The following is a 27,072-nucleotide window of genomic DNA, read 5'->3' as shown; positions in this document are numbered from 1 at the left end:
AATAAAAACGGTCAAAATCATCCCCCCAGTAAAACTGCCATCCCCCCTTTCCATCCCTTATGTAATTTCATCAATCAATGTGGTTTTACTGCTATTTCAACATTTAGAGTCATCACCAGAACATTACAAGCAAAAAAATCTTGTCTCACTGGCAGGTTTTTCTACTTATTTTAATTGAAAATCTACTTGAAACAGGTGAAAATTGTTGTTTTTTTCCAGTGAGGAGTCTTGTTTTAAGTGTAACGAGATTTTTTTTTACCAAAATGAGACATTTTAACTAGAAATAAGACAAATGTTAAGATTTTGAGTTTTTGCAGTGATCCATTTTACTTATCCTGTGAAAGACAGTCATATTGATAAGTTCAGAAAACTGTTTTTTATTGTTGTGTTTTGATGTATTTGATGTAAGCCCAGTGGATATTTAAAGCTTACAGAAGGCTGCATTTAACTGCTGCCATGTCATTCCTGCAGTATTTCTGCAGGTGTTTTGGTCATGCTATTATTTGTAATATATTATATTATTTGTGATCAGCACAAATTATCTGTCCCCATATGATAAAATCCACCATCCCCCCTGATTTTTTTTTACAACTCGAGTACTGTTTATATATATATATATATATATATATATATATATATATATATATATATATATATATATATATATTTTCTCTTCTTTGTTAGAGAAAGCCGTGTTTAGTGTACAAAAAAAAAAGCCAGGAAAGTAAGTTTAACAAATTTACAGTTCAGAACAGACCGTGAAGAGAGAAGCTTTTGTAGATAATACAAAAATAAAAAATAAAATAAAGAAACCATACATATGCATTTTTTTCTTCTTTATTAGAAAAGACATGTAGACTGTACAAATAAGTCAGAGAAGAAAGTTTAACAAATTTACAGTTCAGAACAGACTGAAGTGAGAAGTGTTTCTATTGTAGTGTGTCGTTGGTTCTTGACTAATAATCGTGTATGTATATATATATATATATATATATATTTATTAGGGTTGCAACGGTTCAGGTAGCCCACGGTTCGGTTTCGGTTCTTTATGGTTCTGCGTTAAATCGACGCGTACCCTACGCCGTATGGTTCTGTGTAGGTGTAACGCGGAACCAGTACTCGAGTTGTAAAAAAATATCAGGGGAGATGGTGGATTTTATCATATGGGGACAGATAATTTGTGCTGATTACAAATAATATAATATATTACAAATAATAGCATGACCAAAACACCTGCAGAAATACTGCAGGAATGACAGCAGCAGTTAAATGCAGCTTTCTGTAAGCTTTAAATATCCACTGGGCTTACATCAAATACATCAAAACACAAAAATAAAGAACAGTTTTCTGAACTTATCAATATGACTCTGTCCTTCACAGGATAAGTAAAATGGATCACTGCAAAAACTCAAAATCTTAACAAGAATATTTGTCTTATTTCTAGTTAAAATGTCTAATTTTAGGAAAAAAAAATCTCATTACACTTAAAACAAGACTCGTTACAATTTCCACCTGTTTCAAGTAGATTTTCACTTGAAATAAGTAGAAAAATCTGCCAGTGGAACAAGATTTTTTTTCCTTGTAATGAGAAGATAAATCTTGTCCCACTGGCAGATTTTCCTACTTATTTCAAGTGAAAATGTACTTGAAACAGGTGAAAATTGTCAAATAAGTTATTTTTCTGGTCTTATTTTTCTGGTGATGACTCTAAATGTTGAAATAGCAGTAATACCACATTCATTGATTAAATGACATAAGGGATGGAAAGGAGGGATGGCAGTTTTACAGGGGGGATGATTTTGACCGTTTTTATTTCAGGGGGGATGCCATCCCCCCTCAACTCGAGTACTGCGCGGAACCATAAATCAGCCTTTATGTGCATGAGAGCTTTTTTTTCCCCAAAATTATCTGTATATTTCTCTTGTCACTTTTCAAAATGTAAATTACTATAATTCTTTATAGTCAACAGCCTCTTAATCTTGACAACTCAGTACAGTAAGTACACTATACACTACTAAATACGTAAGGGATAATGCCCGACGAGGTACATTATCAGAAATATATGTACGACACGGGGGCGTGAACCGTCCGACGGGAAGCGGAGGACAGTTTCCCTCCGCAAAAATATAGTAAATTATTATAATTATTACAATATTATAAAATGTTGTAGCGACCCTGATATGGGAGAGTTACAAATCAGCCTGAATTCTCTCATCTCTCTGCCTGTCACCGGAATGCACGTGAAGTCAGGAAGGAGCCTGTGGTGGCGGAGGGAGGGGGGCTGAACCCCGAGTTTTCTTCAGGTGTTATAATTTAAGTTGTTGGGGGAGTTTGCCCGAGACGTTAGAGTTGGAGTCTGCCTTTGTTTATTACTGTAAAGCTGTTGGTTTCCTTCCTATAAATAAACCAGCTAGTGGAAGAGCAGATTCAGAGCCCGTCTCCGCCTGTTCAGTGTAACCCTGCGTTCACACTGAAAGCGTCACGGCGTCCCGACGCCAGCATCTCGCCGCTTGGTGCATTCACACTGAAAGCGTCAGTGCCTGCAGCGGGGCAGGGATGGGCGGGGCTAAAGCTGCGCTGCAGAACTGAAGGGAACAGTGGGAACAGCCTACACATATAGCGTACACATCTTAATTTTCCTATTTCACCATAGATCACACTTTGGGAAGCCTTCTTTATATTTTAGCGTTATTTCTGTGTAGATAAGAGTGAGTTTGATGCTCCTTAACAAGTTTGGTCCGCGGATCAACATCAACCCAGCGAGCCCTTGCTCCCGGTGGCTGATTTATGGCTCCGCGTCACACCAACGCAGAAACGACGGCGTAGGGTACACGGCGACGCACACCGCACCGCGACCCTACGCCGTCGGCTACGCCGTCGATTTAACGCGGAACCATAATTCCGGCGAAGCTGCAGTCTGTCTGCGCTGATACTGACACACCGTGTCGGAGCGGATTTGGTCATGATGTCAATGTAGCAAATAAAATCGTTGACCATCCAGCTCCTCAACCATCAGATACGTGTTTCACGTGAGCAGTTCAGGTAAAAACGGCAGTCAAACCAGCAAATATGTCAGTTTGCTGGATGAAATATATTAATTCCTGATAAAATAAGTTTGTTAGTGCACAGCTCTGCTCCTGTACGCATGTGAATGAGTGTACGTTTGTGTGTACATGAAAGTACAATCTGCATTGAGAGTTCTCGCTTCGGGAATCCCAGTGTGTGATTGGACGACGCCTCGGCGTCGCCGCTGCTCATTTGCATAAAGTTCAGATTTTTCAACTTTAAATTGACGCGCCGCGCCCGCCGCCCCCTTCGCCTCTCGACGCCGTTTTTCATAGACAATGAATGCCAGCCAGACGCCTATGACGCCCGTGACGCTTTCAGTGTGAATGCAGGGTAACGTTTCACTCACCAGGCAGACTCTGATCTTCCACTAGCCGGTCTCAAGCAATGATTACAGACAGTAAAAGCTTTGTTAACTATTTTCACGCCACCGCCGCTGTTATCAACAGCAAAACAGAAATGACACTCTGGAACACTGGAAATTCTAATGAAGCCGGCCAACCGTTGCATCCCTAATATATATATATATATATATATATATATCCACATATGGTATTCTTTTAACTATCCCCAGATCACAAAGGTGATAAAGGAAGATCAAGATCAAATGAACAACATCTCAGATATTTTTATAGATCACAGATCCCCTATTCTTGAAACTCAACCTCATAAAAGTAGTCGTTAATAAATCGAAGCATCTGTGTGATGGCGCTGAGCAGTAATATGTCAGAGTTCATGTCCAGCTCCAACTCTTCGCTGTAGTTCTTCACTGGTACAACACAGGACATCGGCATGCCGAGCCGAGAACTGACCTCCTGCATCTGGATCACAATAAACCATAAAAAAACGAGGGTTATCAGGACTGAGACTGCAAGTATTTTACTTGAGAAACTTTTATTATCCTCACCAGATCTTTGATGTAGCCACTTTTGTAGACGTTTCTTAAATCCTCCTTCACCAAAGGGCAGGCTTCGTCTATTTTGGTGAGCAGCACCAGCTGAGGAATCCCTTGAAACAAAACCAACATTGGGATTTAATATTTTATTTATATTTCTAAAATCTAAATAACTTTATTAAAAAAGGGAAATAACACATGAAGCAGGAGTCAATTCTACCGACCCATCAAGTTGACCTTCTTGCGGATGGCAACCATCTTCTCCTCCAGCTGTGGGGTCATGGTGGAGATCTTGCAGGAATCGATGACGTAAACCACACAGTGAATCTTGTCTTTGTGAGCGTCCGAGTCCAGAGGAGCAGAGGGGTTGGCCTGAGTCCGTGTTTGAGGAGAAAGAGATCAACAGTTTTAAGGCTGAATTATGGTTCTGCGTTAAACCTATGCCGTAGGGTACGCGGCTACGCGGGAGTCTCTCCGTAGCCTACGCCGTTGCCTGACGTGCACCTCCCAAAAAATGTAACTACGCGTCGAGGCGACGCAGACCCAACACAGACCGAGAGGGCTGTGATGGGTTTGCTTCGTTTTCGGTTCCGGTTTGTGAAGCAGTAGTGAACCTTCAGCGCTCTTTTCTTCGTGTGTGTGTGTGATTTTTTATTTTTGTTTGGGGTTGTTTTGGTTTTTTGCACAATAGTTGTCCTTATCTCTTTGATTCACTGTGACTGGAAAAGCCATAAGATAAACAAAGTATCAACTAGCGCTCTAGGGGGGTACTGCACTGCGGCGAAATGGAGTGACGGAAAAGACTGAAGGGTTCACGACGGTGTCACGGCAACGGCGTAGGCTCTGCGTTAGTTTAACGCAGAACCATAATTCAGGCGTTAGTCGAGCACAGCTACGTCCATGTTCCAGCCAAAACCCACCAGGATGTAATCAAGCGGTGTACCTGGGCAGGCCGATGATCTTGGAGAATGATGCTGCTGATGTCGTCTACATCAAGCCCCGCCCCTGTACTTTCCTCCAGTCCCATGGTGTCACACAGGATGATTGGCAGAGGATTTTTTCCTCGTCCAGCCCACACTGGGAAGCTGCGAAACTATTGGTAAGAAGTAAGAAGATTTAAAAAAACAAAAACACAATAATACCCTCCTGTGAGAAGCTGATCCTCTGCTTCCACAACTGTCTCTACATGGACTGTCACTTCTGTGGGGTGGAGGAAGCCTAAACATGTGGGTGAGGTTGAGAGGTAGCAGCTAGATAAAGTCGGGTTCACATCAGCGCAGGTACGGGTTACTTTTACTTTACTTTACTTTATTTATTTCTCAGGACAATGCACATTGATGAACATATATACATATGTAAATGTGCCAGATTGTAGCACAAGGCTAGTTTCCATTTGTAGTCCAATATAGGCAGGTAAGGTGTTAAAAGCAGTAAAGGTAAAAATGCAATAAGAAAAAGAAAACAGAAACAAAGACAAGTACAATTAGTAAAGACAAGTACAATTAGTAAAATGAGAATGATAAAAAAAAGTTAGTAGGTAGGAGGAGGCCCAAACACACATTAGGTGTGTGTACACATTTGTTGACCTCTGAGCCACATTTTTATCTGGTTTTTAAAAGTTGTTAAAGAGGGGCATTCCCTTATGTGTACAGGTATAGAATTCCATAACGCACTACCCTTTATGGATAGTGCGTTATGGCTAAAAGCAGTTTTTCTGAACGGAACCTCTACGACTCTGTTGGACACTGCTCGAGTGACCCGCGACTGTCGGTATTTAAAGGGTTCTGGAGCTAATCTCCTTGAGAGGGGCTGGACCTTGTTCCCCCCTGGAGTTGGCCCTCTGGGTTTTTCCCAGTGGCAACATTTTGGGCAGATTTTAACTTTCACTGGGTGTTTCATATTTGACTACCGAGAACCCATTTCCACAACCACTTTTACCAACTCCATTTATCCTGACTGCAGGCCAGTGCAGTTGGATCTGTTTCATAACAATTACAGTAATTATTCAGTGGCGCTGGTCCATCGCAGCAAGAGTGAGGAGACTGTGACAGGGGTGTGAGGGACAGCTTTAACACGTGGGGTGAGCAGAACCATCTGCAGCTCAACTAACGAAAAGACTAAAGAACTGGTGGTAGACCTCAGGAGGACCAGTGGCCACTGTCTCTATCTGCGGGGTCAGCGTGGACCTTGTGGAGGAATATCAGTACCTAGGGGTGTACTTGGACATTAAACTGGACTTAATATACTGATGGCCTCTGCAGGAAGGGCCAGAGTTGTCTGTATTTTCTGAGGCGGCTGAGGTCCTTCAACATCTGCCGTACCATGCTGCAGATGTTTTATGAGTCCGTGGTGGCCAGTGCCATCCTCTATGCTGTTGTGTGCTGGGGCAGCAGACTGAGGTTGAAGGACACCAATAGGGCTGGGCGATATATCGAGATTTTAATATATATAGATATATTTTCAAACACGATATGGTACGAGACAATATCGTTTATATCGATTTAAAAAAATAATAATAATATATATATATATTTTTTTTATGATTTTGATATAGCTTATTTTGTGACAAATTGACTTGAATGTTTGAATGTGTGCATGTTATTTGCACAACTGTCAACCTCAGTGGAAAAGTCTGCCTGTTACTGTCTACATTGTATTAATTGCACAGTGTATTTTTATTTAATTGTTATGCAGGAAAGGGATATTTGTTTTATTTTATTCAAGAAGCATTTTTATTCTATATATGCAGGCAGTTTATTTTTATTTCATTTGTTTTATACATTTTGATATTGTGCAGACCTCTGTTAATAAAGGAACCTGTGTGACATTTGGCACGAGGCTTTGTATTAAAACTGACTGTTTTTTTAAGGGTTTGCCTCAGAAAAAAATGAAGCTAACAGAGATGCTATGCTATAATGCTTTGGAGGAAACCCCAATTATGGCACGGAAAAAATATCGATATATATCGAGTATCGCCATTTAGCTAGAAAATATCGAGATATGACTTTTGGTCCATATCGCCCAGCCCTAGACACCAATAGACTCAACAAGCTCATCCGCAATGAGAGGACCATGATTGTCTGACAGGATATTGTCCAGAATAAGATTCATACTGGACAATTCCTCAAATCTTGTTCATGATGTGCTGGCCAGCCAAAGAAGCACCTTCAGTAACAGACTTATTCCACCTCGCTGCACCACAGAGCGTCTCAGGAAATCATTCCTGCCAGCGGCCATCAAAACTCCTCACTTCATGTACAATAACAAGCTTGACATTGCATCTTATATATTTTAGTTTATGCTTATTTTTTATCTTGAGCATTATTTGGGGGGTTGCAAATTTGGGTCATTTTAGTTTGTGACTCTTGTTATATTTAATCTTTAGCTTTGTAATTTGTGCACTGGAGCGCTGTGGCGAAAGAAATTTCCCGAAAGAGATAAATTCTATATTTATTTGTTGTTTTTATATATATGTATATATATTTTATATTAAATAATATTTAATTGTGAATGAGACAGCGCTCCATATCTTGGGCTGCTGCCCCTGCAACCCAGTTTGAGATGAGCAGAAACCAGTGGATGGATTGAGCAACAGTAATAATGACGGGGAAATTATTTAATGTTGAAATCTAGGAGGCGGTCACGTACCTGTGTTGTCAGGCTGGTGGTAGAAGATATTGCCTGGTTGGTGACGTAGCCTCTGAATACAGATTTGACGGAGTTAAAAAAGCTGGACTTTCCAGCTCCAACTGGTCCAATAAGTAAAATCTGAGCATGAGACACGGAGCTAGTAGTTGGTTCGTAGGTTTCAATGCTCTCCATCAGCTCCATCCTCTTCCTGTATATACAGATACAAAAAACATAAGAGCTATTTTTTGTCTCTCCTACATTCTTCTAATAGTCTTACAAAAAGTCAAACTTTAAATTGTTAAGAAAGATAAGTGTGTAGCACGTTCTTGAGGAGGAGAAGAATGTCTTCATCCATCTTACTTAGATTCCCAGATTACAGTCCTCCATGGTTTCTTGAGTTCAGTGGTCTCTGTTGGAGTAGAAAAATAATGAATACATTATTTTGGTATTGTTATCCAATGTAAAATAAAATAATAAACATGAAATTGGTCTTTTAGAAAATTTTCATAACTTCCAAAAAGCTTAGCATTGTCATTTTATGATATTAAAATCAAAACTATATTTTAAGGGATGGAAAGATGTCAAATTAAATATATCAGACTAATGAAAATGTTTATATGTACAGGGAACGTACCCTCCAGCTGGTAGACTTCACACTCAGTCAGGTCCAGGTCGTTGCCATGCATTTTCACAGGATTGAATGGATAATAACCTCCTCTTGGATCGCTGTACACTATAGGTTTGTTTTCATCAAGAAGAACCAAAGCTTCTCCAAAATAAGGACCAGAATTACTATCCATTTTTACTGCATATGCAGCATTAGAAGGTGGAAACGTGCAGAGCTTTGCTCCACTGAATGTGAAGAGGAAGGCCTGATCATCATTCACGTACTCTCCAGACTGGCAGAAAGGTCGTCTCGTGTAGCCTCCAAACACGTAACCTGAGGCATTGTAACCCACTGACACGGTGGGAGCCAGGTTGTCACATTGCTCGTGGAAGTCTTCTGCAGTGAAACCGTGGACGCTGGCCTTGTAGAGCAGATTCAGTCTGACACCTCTCAGATGAGAGCAGATGATTCTCTGCTGGCTGATGGACAGTTGGGGGTTAGGAGTGGACATGGGGCCTGGTGGGTTGATGTTCACGAATGTATAGCAACTTTCTTCCTCTGATGTGTCCTCAATTTTAAGTCCTGCAAGATAAAGAAATTATTAATTACACAAGACATGTTCAATTAAATAACTGTTAAAACTAAATCCTACATAAACAACTACTTTATTAGAAGCTTTTAAATCCCCATTATATTATCTCTCTTGAATGCAGGTGCTGTGATGGAGGTAAATGAGACAAATCCAGTCATGAGACAACAGGTACAATACCTGCCCCAACAAAAACGTCACCTCCTGGATTTGACCTAGTAAATACATAGCGCTTCCTATTGGATAATTACTGCATCGGTGATTATGGCAATTAGGCTGGACTTATTCAATTATCTTTTTGAAGGGTCCAAACGTAGATCTCAAGTTTTAATGCAGGAGTGACAGAGTCTCCATTACAGCAGTTTTACAGAACACAGAACTCGGAGCTCGTAAGATAAATAATATGCAGCCCTCAAATCCACTGAGACCGGCAAGTGCCAGTGGGTAAAATAAAATAAAGCTGATAAAAATCTGTGTGCAATGTTTACTAAATTGTGCTCTGTTCCGCAATCTGTGGGTGCATATTGCTCATGGACATCACTTGAGACGCATGTCATATGTAAACTTTGTATATCTTTGCATATCTTTGCAGCTGCGTATGACAACTAAACCCAAACTGCACAGACAAGAAACTGGTCACAACTGAGTGCAATAATAGGAATATGATTGCATTGTCCACAAGGCACAAACTTAAATTCAAGTTAGCTATAATCAAGCTTTTTCAGGACTTTTTGTAAACTTTCTTTGTCTTAACGAGGTCGATAAAGGGAACTGTATGTGGACAATGTATGTAAACCTGAGAATAAAGTGTGTAGAGATGGAATGTCCCATGACAATTATATAGTTATATAATATGAAAATAAGGTACAAACAATAATAAATAAATTAAATACATGACATTTAAGTAAAATAATACAACAAGGTCCATCATACAAGGGGTAAGTAATGATATCAGTCTTCTAAATCAGTGGGAAAATGTCTTAACACTTCATACATTTTTTGTGCTTTTGTTTCAGTTATTACCGGTAGTTTTAAAGATTTTAAATATCATTCAAATTCATTAAAAAAAAAAAAAAAAAATTTGGGGGATGACTTTAAATATCTATTTTTATGAATAAAGAATTTGGCTATACAGAGGATTACATTACAACAGAGCTCATCACTTTTGTTTTGTAAAAACATGCCAAATGTTATATTATCTCTAGAAATAGAAGTTGGGAAGGATAAAATCCTTCGCTTTATCCATTTGTGAATGTCAAGCCAGAACATAAGTACCACACCACATGAGAAAAATATATGGTCCGTAGTCTCTGTGTCATTTTCACAGAATGAACAAATATTATCATCAAAACCAAAATGTGATCTGAGTAATTCTTTGGAAGGATATATGTTGTTCATAATATTGAAGCGCGTTTCTTTCACTTTGGGGGGAATTGGTAATGTTAGATACATTGTTCTTAATTTAGTAGTGGAATTTTTATCAAATTTGTGTAAGATGCCATTTTTGTTTTGTCTTTCAGGTAGTGATGCACCGAAATGAAAATTTGTGGCCGAAACCGAAAATAATAATAAACACTAATAATAAACATTGAATACCGAATAACATACCGAACATGGTTCTTCGCAGTTTTTCCATTTATTTTGCCAATTTTTTCACCATTGCATATATCCAATAAATGTGCTTTAGGCATGCTTTTCAAAGAAAAAAATCCTTTGCAAAATTACAAGGTAGAAATATTTATTGAACATGAACAACTGAACATTTCCCAGCAATTTTTTAATATTTCAGGAGACATACCAACAAAGCACAATAACTTAAAATAAATAAATTGGCAAAATAGTTTTTTTGGCCATCTTTGAGCTTACATTATGCATAAAACTGTAGAATATATTATCTATTGTGAGGGATAATTGAAATTATGTAATGTATGTTATACATTTATTGGGTAAGTAGCACATATACATTTATGTAGTTTATATAGTGTATATTTATATAGATGTATAAAATAGTTGTATTTTCTAGATATTCATATAACATTTATGTAATATTTATATTGTCTATATACGTATATGGATACTTATGTAATAATAGGCATGTTTACAGAGTATTTATATAGATTATATTTATATGGATATTGTGTAGATGTAATACTATAATAGCAATAATGTAATCCAGTGTTATAAAGGGGTAGGAACTAGGAAAAAGTGTACACTTCTTCCTACTCCTTTTTTTCGAACATATGTTAATATGAAGATGTAAATGTTTATCTTATTTTATTATTTTTATTTTCATTTTCCAGACACATATTAAACCTAAAAACATTATACATACTTTATAATTCATTAATTTTACCGTATCTGACGTACTGTGTGGAGATTTGGAGAAATACTTTTAAAACCAATCTTCAACCCATTTATGTAATGCAAAAAAAAGCAATAAGAATCGTAAATAATGTAGGATTTTATCATCACACAAATGTTTTGTTCTGGAAATTAAACGCACTAAAATTGACTGACTTAGTTGAATTTAAAACGGCACAGATAAAGCAAGGAATAATTCACTCCCCTGCAACATACAAAAACTGTTTAAGGATAGAGATGGGCAATATGAGTTAAGGGGGGAACATAATCTCAAACAACCAACAGTTAAAAAAACACTTAAAAGTATGTGTATTTCAGTTACAGGGGTTAAATTGTGGAATAGCTTACCAGATAATCTTAAACAAAGTAAAAACATCATACAGTTCAAAAATAGTTTAAAACACATCATGATTAGTAAATACCAACAAGATTAAAGGATAAGATGCAAGAGAGAGAATTATGGAATTATGCAGGTATTAATTACTGATCTTTTTGTCCTTGTTTTAATCAGGACTATTTATTATTTATTTTTCCTTTTTTCTTTTCTTATTGGTTCTTTGTTGTTACATATATTTTTCTTTTTGTCTTTTGTGTTTGCTTCTTTTTCTGGTGGAAATGCTAGAAAGCTTTCGTTATAGAAAGTTTAAATAATAATAATGTGAAGGTTAAAGGGTAGGCATTTATAAGCTCAGAGCTTCAGCCTATTCCTTTTCGATTCAAATGATTACACGATATGGTATGAATGAGTGTACCATACTGAGCACATGATCGAAAAAAAAAAAAAAAAAAATGTATATACATGTTCGAAATAAAAATGCATTCATTCATTCATTCATTCAAATAAAAAAAACTGAAAAAGAAGTGGATAAAACAAAATAAAGAAAATGAAAATCCCTCCCTTTCCCATACAAGTATTAATATGGGGAAGGGATTGATTTTCTTTTTATTTATTTTGTTTTATCCACTTCTCTATGGAGGATTTTTTGTGCCAAAATTAAATAAATAAATACATCATTAATTAATTAAATTGGGAATGAAATATATAATTAATTAAATAAAAGTGTCATTAATTAATTAAAATTAGAATGAAATATGTCATTAATTAATTAAAATACAATTCATTTTAAGTAAAAATATATATGTATTGTTTCAGCATTTAATTAATTAATGACACATTTAATTAATGATTTTGTGTTGCGTGAGAATCATGAAATGTAAAACTGCATTTAATTAATTAATGACACATTTAATTAATGATTTCGTGTTGCTGAATCATGAAATGTAAATGTAAAACTGTCAGTTTCACTCGTCAATAATCATTAATTAAATGTGTCATTAATTAATTAAATGCTGAAATAATAAATATATATTTTTACTTAAAATGAATTGTATTTTAATTAATTAATGACATATTTCATTCTAATTTTAATTAATTAATGACACATTTAATTAATGATTTCGTGTTGCTGAATCATGAAATGTAAATGTTAAACTGTCAGTTTCACTCATCATTAATCATTAATTAAATGTGTCATTAATTAATTAAATGCTGAAACAATAAATATATATTTTTACTTAAAATGAATTGTATTTTAATTAATTAATGACATATTTCATTCTAATTTTAATTAATTAATGACACATTTAATTAATGATTTCGTGTTGCTGAATCATGAAATGTAAATGTTAAACTGTCAGTTTCACTGGTCATTAATCATTAATTAAATGTGTCATTAATTAATTAAATGCTGAAAAAATAAATATATATTTTTACTTAAAATGAATTGTATTTTAATTAATTAATATCATATTTCATTCTAATTTTAATTAATTAATGACACATTTAATTAATGATATATTTCATTCCCATTTTAATTAATTAATGACATATTTCATTCTAATTTTAATTAATTAATGACACATTTAATTAATGATATATTTCATTCCCATTTTAATTAATTAATGATATATTTATTTATTTAATTTTGGCACGAAAAATCCTCCATACTTTTGCGTCAACCAAACATTTTTATGATCATGGACTCACTCATCTCGGCTCTGAACCCCGGCATCCTGTCCAGACTGGGCTGGCGCGGCCGCCCGGGCCGTCTGGCCCTGCTGGGGGCGACGACTGTTCTGGCTGCACCGTGTTTGGCATTCAGGTGGTAGCGGAGGCTGGAAGAGCTGCGGTAATAGGCAAACTCTTTCTTGCACAATTTGCACACAACTTTGCTTTTATCCAGGTCTCCACTCGGTAGTGTTTTAAAACTAAAATTTCCGCCCAACGCATCCAGCAACGACTTGCCATCGCTTTTGGGTTTCATTGTTGTTTCTCGTCTTGAGTACTGTGCATCAGTATTACGGGTATACCGGGAACTGGTGCAATGAGAAACGTTCCGCACTGTTTTGGAGTGCAAAAGTACGAAAAAGTATGAGGTGGCACTTCATAGAGGAGTATTGTATTATTATATATATATATTATATATATATTATATATATATATATATATATATATATATATATATATATATATATATATATATATATATAATATGCAGGAGAAAAGATATTTGAGAGGGGAAGATTTTTCTTTATTGTGCACTTTGAGAAAAAACTCGAAATGTCGAGATTAATGTTGAAATACAATTTCAAGAATAATGTCGACATTTCGTGAATAAAGTCCACATTTTGAGAATAAAGTTGAAATACATTTCTACTTTTCTGTCGAGAAAAAGGTCAAAATGTCAAGATTATTGTTGAAATACAATCTCGAGAAAAAAGGAGAAATGTCAAAAACAATGTTGAAATACAATTTCAAGAATAAAGTCGAAATTTCGAAAATAAAGTTGAAATACATTTCGACTTTTTTGTCGAGAAAAGGGTCTAAATGTCGAGAATGAAAATGCAATACATTTCGACTTTTACTTCAACATTATTCTCGACATTTCGACTTTTTTCATCATTTCGACTTTTTTCTCGAAATTGTACTTCTACATTAATCTCGACATTTCAACTTTTTCTGGACATTTCAACTATTTTCTCGAAGTGCATAATGAAAAAATGAAATCTTCCTCTAAAATATTATTTTTATTTTGTCCTGCCTGCCCCTACGCGTTAAATCGACGCAGAGCTTACGCCGTAAGTACGCGGACGCGCTCCGTACCGTGCGCGTCGCCGCGTAAATTACGCCGTAGGTTCTGCGTTGGTGTAACGCAGAACCATAAATCAGCCTCTTCCACAGTATTGGCGCCGCCCACAAGTGCGGGATAAGTTTCGTTTCTGCTTGTGGGAGATTCACACTCCATGGATTCACAACAGTTACATCTCTGCTCTCTTCTTCCAGAATCTGCCAGGGAAACACGGAGGTATGTCATTCCTGGTGGACGAGCAGTAATTATCAGAGTACTAAGTTTATTCAAACGATGAAAACGGATCTAATATAAACGAAATTAGGCAATTTGCGGCAAAACAGGAGATTGTTTCAGAGTGTAAAACAGAAGGATGAAGATTATTTGGATGTAGGAAACTTCAGTGTAAATGATACGAGGTTTAACTTGTGTTGGTTTGTGTGGTTATGTAGCTCTCCGAGGGGAGAAAATCAAACCACGCAAGTGACATCAAGAAGTTTAGTAAAAGCTGCTGCGTGGCGTTTTTATCATAAAAAGAGTAATAAATACAATAAAACGTTTTAAATAAGCCAAGTTTGTGATTGTGTTCAGTTGCTCAAAGAGAGAAGGAGAAGAGGGCAGGATGTAACAGGAAGCTGCGTTATATATTTATTTTTTTTACTTTATTTAACAAGAAGAATTACAAACTCAGATGTAAACATAAGTACATCAGATTGAGAGAACAATCACACCTACTATTACATTTTTTTCGTATAAAAAAAGGTTGCATAAAAGGGAAAGGAAGAAAGTAAATAAATAATTAAATATACAAATAAATGAATACATAAAAAATAAAGATGGAAAATAAATAAACGAATGAAACAATGAATGAAACAAATTAATGAAAAATTAGTACTTAAATAATAAATAAGGAAGGAAAATCATATTGACAAGTGCAAGGGGTTCAGGTTAAATTGACAGACTACAATTCGACTGCAGTATTTTTGTGTTTTAGACACTGTTGAAATAAGATTTTATTTTTAAAAGCAGTCCATGAAGGGGGGGATTTAGCTCAGAGACACTTGTGAATATAGTATTTTGTACGAATGATCAAATGATTAACTAAAAATTATTTTTCTTTTAATTCTTAATAATTAATACACCAATAATAATAATACACCAATTTGAATGTTTTAAAAAAGACCAGAAATCTGTGTTGATGGAGCTGGATAATATTAAATCATGGAGAGACTTCCATATATCTTGAATGATCCCACTTCCAAAAACAGGTGCTCTATCGTTTCTACATTCGTTTTGCAAATATAACAATTATCTACAACTAATTTAAATCTTGTGTTAATTCATTTGAGGGATAAATGTTGTTGATGGTCTAAAAATGTATTTCTTTACATTTGGGAGGAACTGTGAATTTTAGATATTTTGTACGAATAGCTGATATTTTAGATTTATTAAAATCTTTGAGACTAAGTGTGCTTTTGGCTATATTTGGATAGAAAGTGTTAACTAAGTACTGCATTAAAAATGAATTATTACATTTTTCATTAACAAGGTCCATATCCTCTATTTTAATTTTGTGTAAATTGGGAGTTGGTATGTTTAACATGTTCTTTATTGAATGAAGGAGGAATTTTGGAATATTTTGTGTCACTTTGTTGTAGATCTCAATGGAGCGATGGAAGCTGCGTTATACGACCGCCATTAGTTTTGTATTAATCACGTTGTCACGGGCAACTCAAAAGAAAAACAAAACGAACGGGTTTGAGGTCAAAAATCTCTGGCCACCTGGTGACTATTATTGGTGATTATTTATTTCACTCCTTTCATGATTTTTCTTCCAAATATCTTCAAAGTACCTATGCATTATAACTTAAAGGGGACCTATTATGGCATCTAATACCTATTTTAAACAAGCCTTGAATGTCTTAAAAACAAGCTTTTGGTTGGTTTGATAAATAAATTAGAAATTCAGCCTCTGAGCCATGTCTTTATCATCCCAGTCTCTAACCTCATTATCTATGTGGGATTCTGAGTGGGCGGGGCTATGATAATGAGGCTCTGTGCTGATTGGCTGCCTGAATGACGCGTAGAAATTTGCAGAAGCTCTGGCTGGCGGAGTTGTTGTTGTTCCGGCCAGAGTTAGTTGTGGGCGTGGTTTCACACATCGCTCCCGTCGTTACCTAATGAAAGGGAGCAGAATCTGAACAGCTCGTAGATTCACATCACACTGGATTGTTCATCCGGGTGGCTGTACAGACACTGCAGAATTTGGTTGCTTTCCTCCTTCTCTGAGTTAGCAGGCTGAGGGGAGACAACTTTGTTAAAGCAAGAGAAAACCTGTTTTTCATAATAGGTCCCCCCCCTATAACACAAAGCTGTTTTTACTGCTTTCAAATTCTATGGTTGGTTTTCATCTAAAAACCTATTGGTATGTTCTTATGACTGGATTTGTTCTGTCTGCATCCGTCACAGCACCTACATGGAGGATAAAGATGGAGGGTAATTGGAGGGTACATGGGGTATACACAGAGGGGAAATGGGGGGGGGGGTGTACATGGAGGGTACACGGGGGGTACATGGAGGGTAGACAGAGGATAGAGATGGAGGGTAAATGGGGGGTACACAGATGGTACATGGAGGATAGATGGAGGTACATGGAGGGTACACAGATGGTACAGGGGGGTACCTTTTTTTTAAGGTTTATGCCAGTGGTTCTTAATCTTGTTGGAGGTACCGAACCCCACCAGTTTCATATGCACATTCACCGAACCCCTCTTTTTTTTTTTTTTTTTTTAAAGGTTTTTTTGGGCTCTAGTGGCCCTTTATTGGAGATGCAGACTGGAAAGGGGTACAGAGAAAGAATGGGGAAGACACGCAGCAAAGGTGCGCGGGCTGGATTCGAACCCGCGACCGCTGCAGGAGGAGGACTGTAGCCTCAGTTTATGGCCCGCTGCTTAACCCACTGCGCCACCGAGCGGCCCACCGAACCCCTCTTTAGTGAAAAATAAAATATGATTTTTTTTCAAATTCAAAACAGATTTTTTTTACTGGTGCACAACATGCGCCGTGCATGAACATCACCTTGTTCAAAGAACAAAACCAACACAATACATAAACTCACAACAATTTAAATACCTGCAAATCAGTGTGACTTCTGCTGTTGTTGACTTTGAGAGACCAGTTCAGATATGCGTGGCTTCACCTTGGCAAGTGCCACTCTCGTGTCATTTTCACAGCAAAGTCTATTTCTTTTCTTCGTTTTTATGTCCAGCATCCTCGAAAAGGATTGCTCGCAAAGATATGTTGTAACAAATGGTATAAAAAAATCCAGGGCCTTTTTAGCAATAACTGGATACTTGTCCATTGGTCGACACCAAAACGTTGAGAGCGTTGTTGTTCTGAAGAGTTGCTGTTGAACCTGGCTGTAGCGAACACACACATAAACACTATTTTCTGTGTGAATTGATTTATTTTACTTTAATATCCATTTATATTTTGATTATTGTGTGCATACTTTGGGGATAATTGGTTAATTAATAACTCCATCAGACCACGCCATCACGTGGTCACGTGATGCCTTTTGGTAGAGACGTGAGTTTTTTCATGGTCTGTTGGTGCGTGCAAGCAGTAATTGGAAGACAAAGAAGTGAAATACAGAAGAAATGGACTTCTAGCAACTCCTAACATTCTGGTTGGAGGGGCAAACGGTATGGACAATTGAGTGAAATATTCTTCTTTATATGTGTATAATTTGTATTTTGAGAGCATTAATATTTTGTTTAATAAGTTTCAGTTAAGCAATTCATATATGGGAATATGACGGTTTCACTGATGAATATTTGCCACTGTGTATTTTATTTCAGTGTTCACGTTGGTCTTGGGCGTTTACAAGACAGAAAATACTGTAATAAAACGTTTACAACCATCAGTCGGAGCGTTGCACTTTCATTAACCAGTTGGAAAAAGTTGGGAGCAGCTACACTGGCTCTGCTGAATTTCAATGATTTGGTTCAGGTATTCATCATTGACATCTGCTGTCTTAACAGCAAACGTGAACGGCTGTCTCACCCATGCTGGATATGACTTTCTTGTAGGAAAGTATTCGTCGAGAGACTTTGCAAGCTCATCTAATTGCGTGGCAATTATTTGCTTCAGTTCCGTGAATACAGAAATATCTCCAATTCCAGATACATCTTCAATCTTACTTACACAGAAGCGGGAAGTTTGCAAAGTTGTTGTTATCTGTTCGTCGTTTCCATAATGGTAGCGTTTTTTTTAAAAGCCTTCAGGCTTTCTTCAGCTTCCATGATATTGACTCCACCATCCTGGATCTGCTGATTGAGATGATTGAGAGCTGGGAATATATCAGCTATGTACGCTAAAATGAGAATGAACTCAGGATTTTTGAGCAATCTGCATGACAGTGTTGGTGTTCTTGCAAAAACAAGGCTAATTCCACACGCATGGCAAAAACACAGTTCAGCACCTGTCCCCAGGACACCGAACCACCGAACATTAGAATAACAGAAGTACCTCGAATTCAGAGCCCATTTCTTTACACAGCTCACTGAAGATGTGGTGCCTCAGATCACTTTTTCGCACATAGTTCACACATTCCACCACAGTTTGTAATACTTCTGCCTTTTTTGGAGGCAAGGTTTTTTGTTGCCAACGCATGCCTTTGCAGAATACAATGCATCACAATCTGTGGTCTTGTCGAGTTGAAGGCTGAATTTTGCTGGGCTTGAAATCAGGTCCGCGACTACTTGAGCCAAGACGTCTTAACTCATGTCTTCTATTCTGTCGCTGACGGTATCTTTTGAAAGAGGAATTTGGGATAATTTACCTTAGGCTGCTGTTCCGAGTATTGGATTCGCCATCTTTAACGCAGCTGGTTTCACAAGTGTTTCACCAATGGTGTGTGGCTCGCCCTGCTTTGCGATCAAGTAACCAACTTCGTACGATGCTGTGAGAATCGGTTTATTAACTGGTACAAATCCAAGAGCAGGCAGAGTGGCCCTTTCGTTGAATCTGTGTTTTGTGTTTTGGTATTCCCCGTCTCCATGCAGCTTCAAGAAGTGCTCCTTTAGTTTTGCCGGTGCGAGACTAGAATTGCTCAACTTGGTGTTGCAAATCATGCAGATAGGATGCTCACTCCCATCACTTTCCGTGATACATGAGAATCCATGTTGTACATATTCTTCAGCACTGATGGCCAAGCAGTGTAGCATGATCATCTGCAGCCAGTGATGGCCAAGCGGGGCGTGTGTGTCATCACTAATTTTACACAATAATTCAGGTGTGTCCGGACCTCTGCGGCGGAGGCTCTGTCGAACCCCTGAGACCAATTCAGGGGTTGAAGAACCTCTGGTTTATGCAGAATGTAGTTTTGAAAGTAACATCATTCAAAATTTCTTGTGTGAACTAACATTTCTTTCTTTCATAGGATTACAAATTGAAAAAAACAAAGGTTTCCTGAAGCTCAACCCACCAGGCCAGATGCCCACTCTTAAGCCCCAACTATCCAGCAGCCAGCAGAGAATCATCTGCTCTCGTCTGGGAAGTGTCAAACTGAAGCTGCTCTACAAGGCCAGTGTCCACGGTTTCACTGGAGCAGCTTTCCACCAGGAATGTGACAACCTGGCTCCCACCGTGTCAGTGGGTTACAATGCCTCAGGTTACGTGTTTGGAGGTTACACAAGACGACCTTTCTGCCAGTCCGGAGCGTTCGTGAATGATGATCAGGCTTTTCTCTTCACATTCAGTGGAGCAAAGCTCTACACGTTTGCAACTTCTAATGCTGGATATGCAGTAAAAATGATTAGCACTTCTGGTCCTTTTTTTGGAGAAGCTTTGGCTCTCATCCATGGAAGCAAACCAATAGTGTACAGCAATCCAGGAAATTATTATAACTTCACTGCTGTGGAGATGCATGGCAACGACCTGAACCTGACTGAGTGTGAAGTCTACCAGGTGGAGGGTACGTTCTCTGATACATTTAATTTTACTTCTTTCCATCCCTTAAAGCAGTGATTCTTAACCATAGGGCCGCGGCCCACACTTGGGCCGCGAGCGCCATCTAGTGGGCCGCCAAAAAAATTCAGTTTTGTACGTGTGGGCCGCGAGGGCCGCGGGACTGCATAGCAACTCCCGACCAAATGAGGAGAAGAAGACACTCAGCTAGTACGTGTAATAGTAAGAGAAATGGTGTGTATTTACAGAAAAAAACATTTATTTTGCACAGAGTTCGTTAAGATCCACCAGGATCAGGGATTCTACGGCGTAGGCTCTGCGTCGATTTACGCGGAACCATAATTCAGGCTTGAAGCCACCATGAGAAGGGGGAAGGGGGGCGTGATTTGCCAGTGATTGCCCGGCGGCGGCTCCGCAGAGGCGGGCCGGAGAGCCGGAGGAACCGACCGACTGAGCGGGAGCCGACGCGTCCCCGCGGCCGCGGAACCCGCTGCCCCTCGGGCGGCGGCGGGTTCCGTCGTTACTGCTGAAGGATGGTAGATGCGTGGGCTGAAGTGTCTGCTGGACTGGACTGTTGTTGCAAAAGCATCGGAAAGTGACTGGGCTGCAGCGCGGAGACCTGCGGGCTTGTCCCCGTCGCAGCTGATCAGGCTCGGATGAAGCCTGACACGCTGAGTCCTGACAACTGATTAATTTAATATCTTAAATAAATAAAATCTTAAAACACCCATGTTTGAGTCCAGATACAGCTGTGAGGCAGCTTTCTCCACAATGAACATAATTAAAACTAAATATGAGCACCTTCTCATGTGTATGAGAACCTGACAGCATCCAGCCCAGATTTAAAGTCCTGGCAGGAGAAATTAGAGCTCAGTTCTCTCACTCTGAACAACAGAAAGTGGGGGCATACGATTATGGGGAAGAAAGACAAACTGCAAAACTGTTCAATTGTTAAGATGTGTTTATATTCATTTATTATAAAAATGTGTTGAGACAATTAACAAAGAAAAGGGGAAATTCAAACTGCTGGTAGAGAAATAAAATAAGATAGCATTTGAAAAATAAGATAAAATCAATTTTATTTTTAAGAGAAAAAAATATGTGTAATTCAAGTTACACATGTTAAGTGTTAAATTTTTTTGAAATGTACTTTTTTTAATATAACAGTCAGATGCAGATGTGGATACAACTATGAGACTACTTGAATATATACACACATATATATATATATATATATATATATATATATATATATATATATATGTATATATATATATATATATATATATATATATATATATATATATATATATATATATATGTATATATATATATATATATATATATATATAAACATACATACATACATACATACATACATACATACATACATACATACATACATACATACATACATACATACATACATACATACATACATACATACATACATACATATATAATGATGTTCTGGACCTTCGCTTGAGTAAATCTTCTCTAAATGGACCTCTTAAAGTTTTAGTTGAATACCCCAGCTATACAATTTTAATATTTAATGGGCCCCGGGCCACTCTGTACTGGAAAAATTGGGCCCCAAGGTCAGAAAGGTTAAGAACCCCTGCCTTAAAGTATAGTTTTGATTTTAATATCATACAATGACAATGCTAAGCTTTTTGTTATATGCATAAGGCCAATGTTATATATATTATTATTTTAATAAAATTAGATTGTTGTATTCATTATTTTTCTTCTCCAACAGAGACCACTGAACTCGAGAAACCATGGAGGACTGTAATCTGGGAACCTGAGTAAGATGCAGGAAGACTTCTCCTCAAGAACATGCTACACAGTGGTCTTTCTTAACAATTTCAAGTTTGACTCCTTTCCTTCTTCTTTATAACTATATACAGGAAGAGGAGGGAGCTGATGGAGAGCATTAAAGCCTACAAACTGACAACTAGCTCCGTGTCTCAGGCTCGGGTTTTACTTATTGGACCGGTTGGGGCCGGAAAGTCCAGCTTTTTTAACTCCGTCAACTCTGTATTCAGAGGCCACGTCACCAACCAGGCCATATCTGGCTTTTCTACCACCAGCCTGACAACACAGGTACTTGTCTGCCCTTCACATTTCAACACAAAATCATTTCCCCGTCATTATCGTCCCTTAATCCGTCCACTGGTTTCTGCTCATGTCAAACTGGGTTGCAGGGGCAGCAGCCCAAGATATGGAGCGCTGTTTCATTCACAATTAAATAACTGCAGTCAGGATAAATTGAGTGGGTGACAGTGGTCGTGGAAAGGGGTTCTCGGTAGTCAAATATTAAACATCCAACCATCTTCTTCCGCTTATCAGTTACTGGGTCGCGGGAGCAGCAGCCTCAACAGAGATGCCCAGACTTCCCTAACCCTAGACAGTTCCTCCAGCTCTTCCGAGGGGAGTCTGAGACGTTCCCAGACCAGCCAAGAGACATAGTCTCTCCAGCGTGTCGTGGGTCTTCCCCGGGGTCTCCTCCCGGAGGGACAGGCCTGGAACACCTCCCTAGGGAGGGCGTCCAGGAGGATCCGATACAGATGCCCAAGGCACCTCAGCAGAAGCAGAGGCTTCTCACCCTATCTCTAAGGGAGCATCCAGCCACCCTGCGGAGGAAACTCATCTCAGCCCCTTGTATCTGCAATCTTGTCCTTTCACTCATCAGCCAAAGTTCATGACCATAGGTGAGGGTGGGAGCGTAGATTGACCGATAAATCGAAAGCTTCCCCTTTAGACTCAGCTCTTTCTTCATCACGATGGTCCGGTACACCAACCGCATAACTGCGGACGCTGCGCCAGTTTGTCTATAAATGTCATGCTCCATCTTTCCCTCACTCGTGAACAAGACTCCAAGATATTTAAATTCCACCTAACCAGAGAGGACGCCACCCTTTTCCGGTGGACAAACATGGCCTCGGTTTTGGAGGTGCTGATTCTCATCCCTGCCGCGTCGCATCCGGCTCCAAACCGCCCCAGCACATGCTGAAGGTCCTGGTCTGATGAAGCCAACAGGACAAAATCATCTGCAAAACGCAGAGATGAAATCCTGTGGTTCCCAAACCGGATCCCCTCCAGCCCCTGGCTGCGCCTAGAAAACCTGTCCTTAAAAAATATGAATACAACCAGTGACAAAGAGCAGCCCTGCAGGAGTCCAACATGTACCGGGAACAAGTCTGACTTACTGCCAGCAATGCAAACCAGACTCCTGCAGTCTGGTTTTCCACGAGTTTTCCACGACCAGGACGAAAACCACATTGTCCCCCTTGAATCCAATGTTTGACCAACAGCTGAATTCTCCTCTCCAGTACCTTGGCGTAGACATTCCCTGGGAGGTTGAGAAGTGTTATCCCCCTATAGTTGGGACACATTCTCCGGTCCCCCCTTTTAAAAAGAGGGACCAACACCCCGGTTTGCCACTCCAGCGGCACTGTCCCCTTCCTCCATGCAATGTTGCAGAGGCGTGTCAACCAAGAAACCCTACAACATCCAGAGACTGAGGTAGTTTGTAAGCTGCTCAGTGGCAAGGCAGTGGATGAGATCCTCCCTGAGTAGAGGGTGGATCCACCCCTAGTGCCTTGCTACTGAAGACCTTATGAACTACCCCAGTGACTTTGGATTGGGTGATGGAAGAGTACACCCCAGAGTCCAAAGTCTCCGCTTCCTCAATGAAAGGAATGTCAGTGGGATCGAGGAGATCTTCAAAGTATTCCTTCCACTGTCCGACAATGCCTCCAGGACTGCCCGAGTTGCGGCTTGCTTGGCCTGTGTCAAGAGGCTCACAGGCCAACATGACCTGATATGACTCCACCACTAGGTTCAGGGATTGCCGACACGACAGGCACCACAGACCTTGCGTCCACAACTTCGAGAACATAGTCCACTCTGACTCAATGTCCCCAGCCTCCTTCAGAATCTGTGAGAAGTTCTCAGGAGATGAGAGTTGAGATTTCCCTGACAGAAGGCCCGGACAGACCTTCCCAACAGACCCTCACAATACGTTTCGATCTGCCTGGTTTGTCCAACTTCCTCCTATGCCAGCGTATCTAACTCATCACCAGGCGGTGATCAGTTGACAGCTCAGCCCCTCTTTACCTGAATGTCCACGACATCTGGCCGAAGATCAGAGGTAATGACAACAAAGTTGATCTTTGACATCTGGCCTATGGTGTCCTGGTGGCACGTGCACTGATGGACACCCTTATGCTTGAACATTGTGTTTGTTAAGGACAAACTGTGACTAGCACAGAAGTCCAATAACAGAGCACCAATCAGGTTCAGTTCAGGGAGTCTGTTCCTCCCAATCACACTCCTGCAGGTATCACTTTCATTGCCCACATGAGCGTTGAAGTCCCCCAGTAGAACAATGGAGTCCGCAGTTGGATGACTATCAAGAACCTTTTCCACGGACTCCAGAAGGTGAGACACCTTTCCCCGATCCGAAAGTGCAAGGAAGCGAAACTCTCGGGGTAAACTCCAAGACATGGCGGCTGAGCTGGAGGGCTATAAACAAGCTCACACCAGCTCGCCGCCTCTCACCCTGGGCAACTCCAGAGTGGAAAAAGGTCCAGCCCCTCTCAAGGAGATTGGCTCCAGAACCCGTACCTGCGCTGACGTGAGCCCGACTATATCTAGCTGGTACCTCTCAAACTCACCCACATGTCCCGCCACCCCACAGAAGTGACAGTCCATGTAGAGACAGTTGTAGAAGCAGAGGATCAGCACACCAAGGCCCTCGCCTTTGGGTGCTGCCCATAATGACCTGCAAGTTGGGGTCTCACAGGAGGGTACTATTGTGTTTTTTGTTTTTTAATCTTCTGACTTTGTGCCCAATAGTTTCGCAGCTTCTCTGTGAAAGCCTGGCGTGAGGGAAAACCTCTGCCAATCATCCTGTGTGACACCATGGGACTGGAGGAAAGTAAAACGGCGGGGCTTGATATAGACGACATCAGCAGCATCCTCAAAGGTCATCTGCCTGATTATTACCAGGTACGCTACTTGATTACATTCTGGTGGATATTGGCTGGAACATAGACGTAGCTGTGCTTAACTGAAACTGTTGCTCTCTTTCTCCTCAAACACGGACTCAGTTCAACCCCTCTGCTCCTCTGCTCTCGGAGGCTCAATGCTATCGTAAGTCTCCGGGTCTCAAAGACAAGATTCACTGTGTGGTTTACGTCATCGATGCCTGCAAGATCTCCATCATGCCACAAAATCTGGAGGAGAAGCTGGACACGATCCGCAGAAAAGTCAACTTGATGGGTCGGTGGAATTGACTCCTGCTTCATGTGTTGTTTTCCTTTTTCAATAAAGTTATTTAGATTTTAGAAAAATAAATATTAAATCCAAATGTGGGTTTTGCTTCAAGGGATTCCTCAGCTGGTGTTGCTCACCAAAATAGACGAAGCCTGCCCTTTGGTGAAGGAGGATTTGAGAAAGGTCTACAAAAGTAGCTACATCAAAGATGTGGTGAGGATAATTAAAGTTTCTCAAAGAAAATATTTGCAAATACTTGTCTGCTGATAACCATTGCAAATTTCCCCTCTGTGGGACTATTAAAGGTTTATCTTATCTTGTCTTATCTTAACCCTAGTGTTTTTATGGTGTATTGTGATCCAGGTGAAGGAGGTCAGTACCCGGCTCGGCATGCCGATGTCCTGCGTTGTACCAGTGAAGAACTACAGCGAAGAGTTGGAGGTGAACATGAAATGCGACATCCTGCTGCTCAGCGCCATCAAACAGATGCTTCGATCTGTTGATAACTACTTTGATGAGCTCAGTGACCGACTGAGCTGTGTTGAAACTAAAGATTAGGGAGTTTGTGATCACACTTCCCTTAGAAACATCCTAGAGAAGCAGTTTCAGTAGAAAACACATTGAATATTGCATGTCCAATTGTCAGTATGTTCATATTCAAACATTGCATGTCTTCCTTTACCATATAGTCATGTGATAAATGTCAAAATGCTAATTGTCCATATCACGATCATACTGCAGTCATCAGAACTGATGACTTTTATACTACAGTATGTTGTCATCCTTTCTGCTCAACACATTCTAGTACTGTAGCTTGTTTTCCCTTTTAAAGGCTTAAGACAAAAACAATCGCCAATGACTGCTTCGATCAGTGCAGGACCAGAGTGCATCTGTATTTCCAGAGGTTCCTTCATCATAACTCATGAAAGCAGGCGTTCAAATTTACAAGTCTGCTGTTGGGCTAGTTTTCACTGAATATTTTTGCCTCCCTTGGAATGCTGGGAAATGTAGGCTTCAGTTTTCTGCTCTGAGCTGTTCCTCAACTGCAGTATTCGAGATACTTGTTCGAAACTTGCTTAGAAATGTTAACTTGTTTGTTATAGAGGATTTAATAAAAAGATAAGATTCTAGTTTGAGTGGTTTTGTTGTTAACGCTGTTGCCTCGCAGCTCAAAGACTCCTGGGGTCAGTCCCAGCAGGAGTTATATATATATATACTGTAATTGACTTAGGCTCCAGCAGATACCTGCAACCCTGAATAGGACTTTGATGAGGGAGGGAATTTTGTGGAAATTGGGACACAAAGGGGACATAAAGGGAGTGCTGGTTCAGTTATTAGAGGTGTATTAACAATGGTCTTGCGATAGTTATTAATTATTAATAAAGAACATGACTTATCGAAATAAAGTAGCAGAAGGAATCAATCAAAACGGGGCACCAACTGACTTTATCAGGAACATAATAACTAAACAGCAAAATCAGTATCAAAGTAGCTGTTATTCCATATGTGACAGCCTATTGCCAGGGGTGGCGTTACAGAATAA

General features: G+C 39.3%; 2 protein-coding genes across 2 annotated transcripts; one reads left to right on the top strand and one right to left on the bottom strand.

Annotated features, from left to right (window-relative positions):
- Window positions 1–858: 858 nt before the first annotated feature.
- LOC133458668 (interferon-induced protein 44-like) lies at window positions 859–13,485 on the bottom strand. Its single transcript, XM_061738825.1, has 8 exons — window positions 13,196–13,485; window positions 8,226–8,780; window positions 7,952–8,000; window positions 7,610–7,799; window positions 4,905–5,054; window positions 4,186–4,333; window positions 3,974–4,074; window positions 859–3,887 (listed from the first exon to the last, which is right to left on the bottom strand). The coding sequence occupies exons 1-8, from the start codon at window positions 13,470–13,472 to the stop codon at window positions 3,714–3,716; spliced, it is 1,644 nt and encodes a 547-aa protein (XP_061594809.1). The 5' UTR covers window positions 13,473–13,485; the 3' UTR covers window positions 859–3,713.
- Window positions 13,486–14,410: 925 nt separating this feature from the next.
- LOC133458664 (interferon-induced protein 44-like) lies at window positions 14,411–27,072 on the top strand. Its single transcript, XM_061738821.1, has 8 exons — window positions 14,411–14,513; window positions 19,720–20,253; window positions 22,006–22,054; window positions 22,157–22,352; window positions 25,110–25,262; window positions 25,364–25,535; window positions 25,642–25,742; window positions 25,893–27,072. The coding sequence occupies exons 2-8, from the start codon at window positions 19,773–19,775 to the stop codon at window positions 26,085–26,087; spliced, it is 1,347 nt and encodes a 448-aa protein (XP_061594805.1). The 5' UTR covers window positions 14,411–14,513; window positions 19,720–19,772; the 3' UTR covers window positions 26,088–27,072.

This window comes from Cololabis saira, chromosome 13 (assembly GCF_033807715.1).
Source record: "Cololabis saira isolate AMF1-May2022 chromosome 13, fColSai1.1, whole genome shotgun sequence".
NCBI lineage: Eukaryota > Metazoa > Chordata > Actinopteri > Beloniformes > Belonidae > Cololabis > Cololabis saira.
The sequence above is the reverse complement of the archived record's forward strand: the minus strand, read 5'-3'. Positions and strand labels throughout refer to the sequence as shown.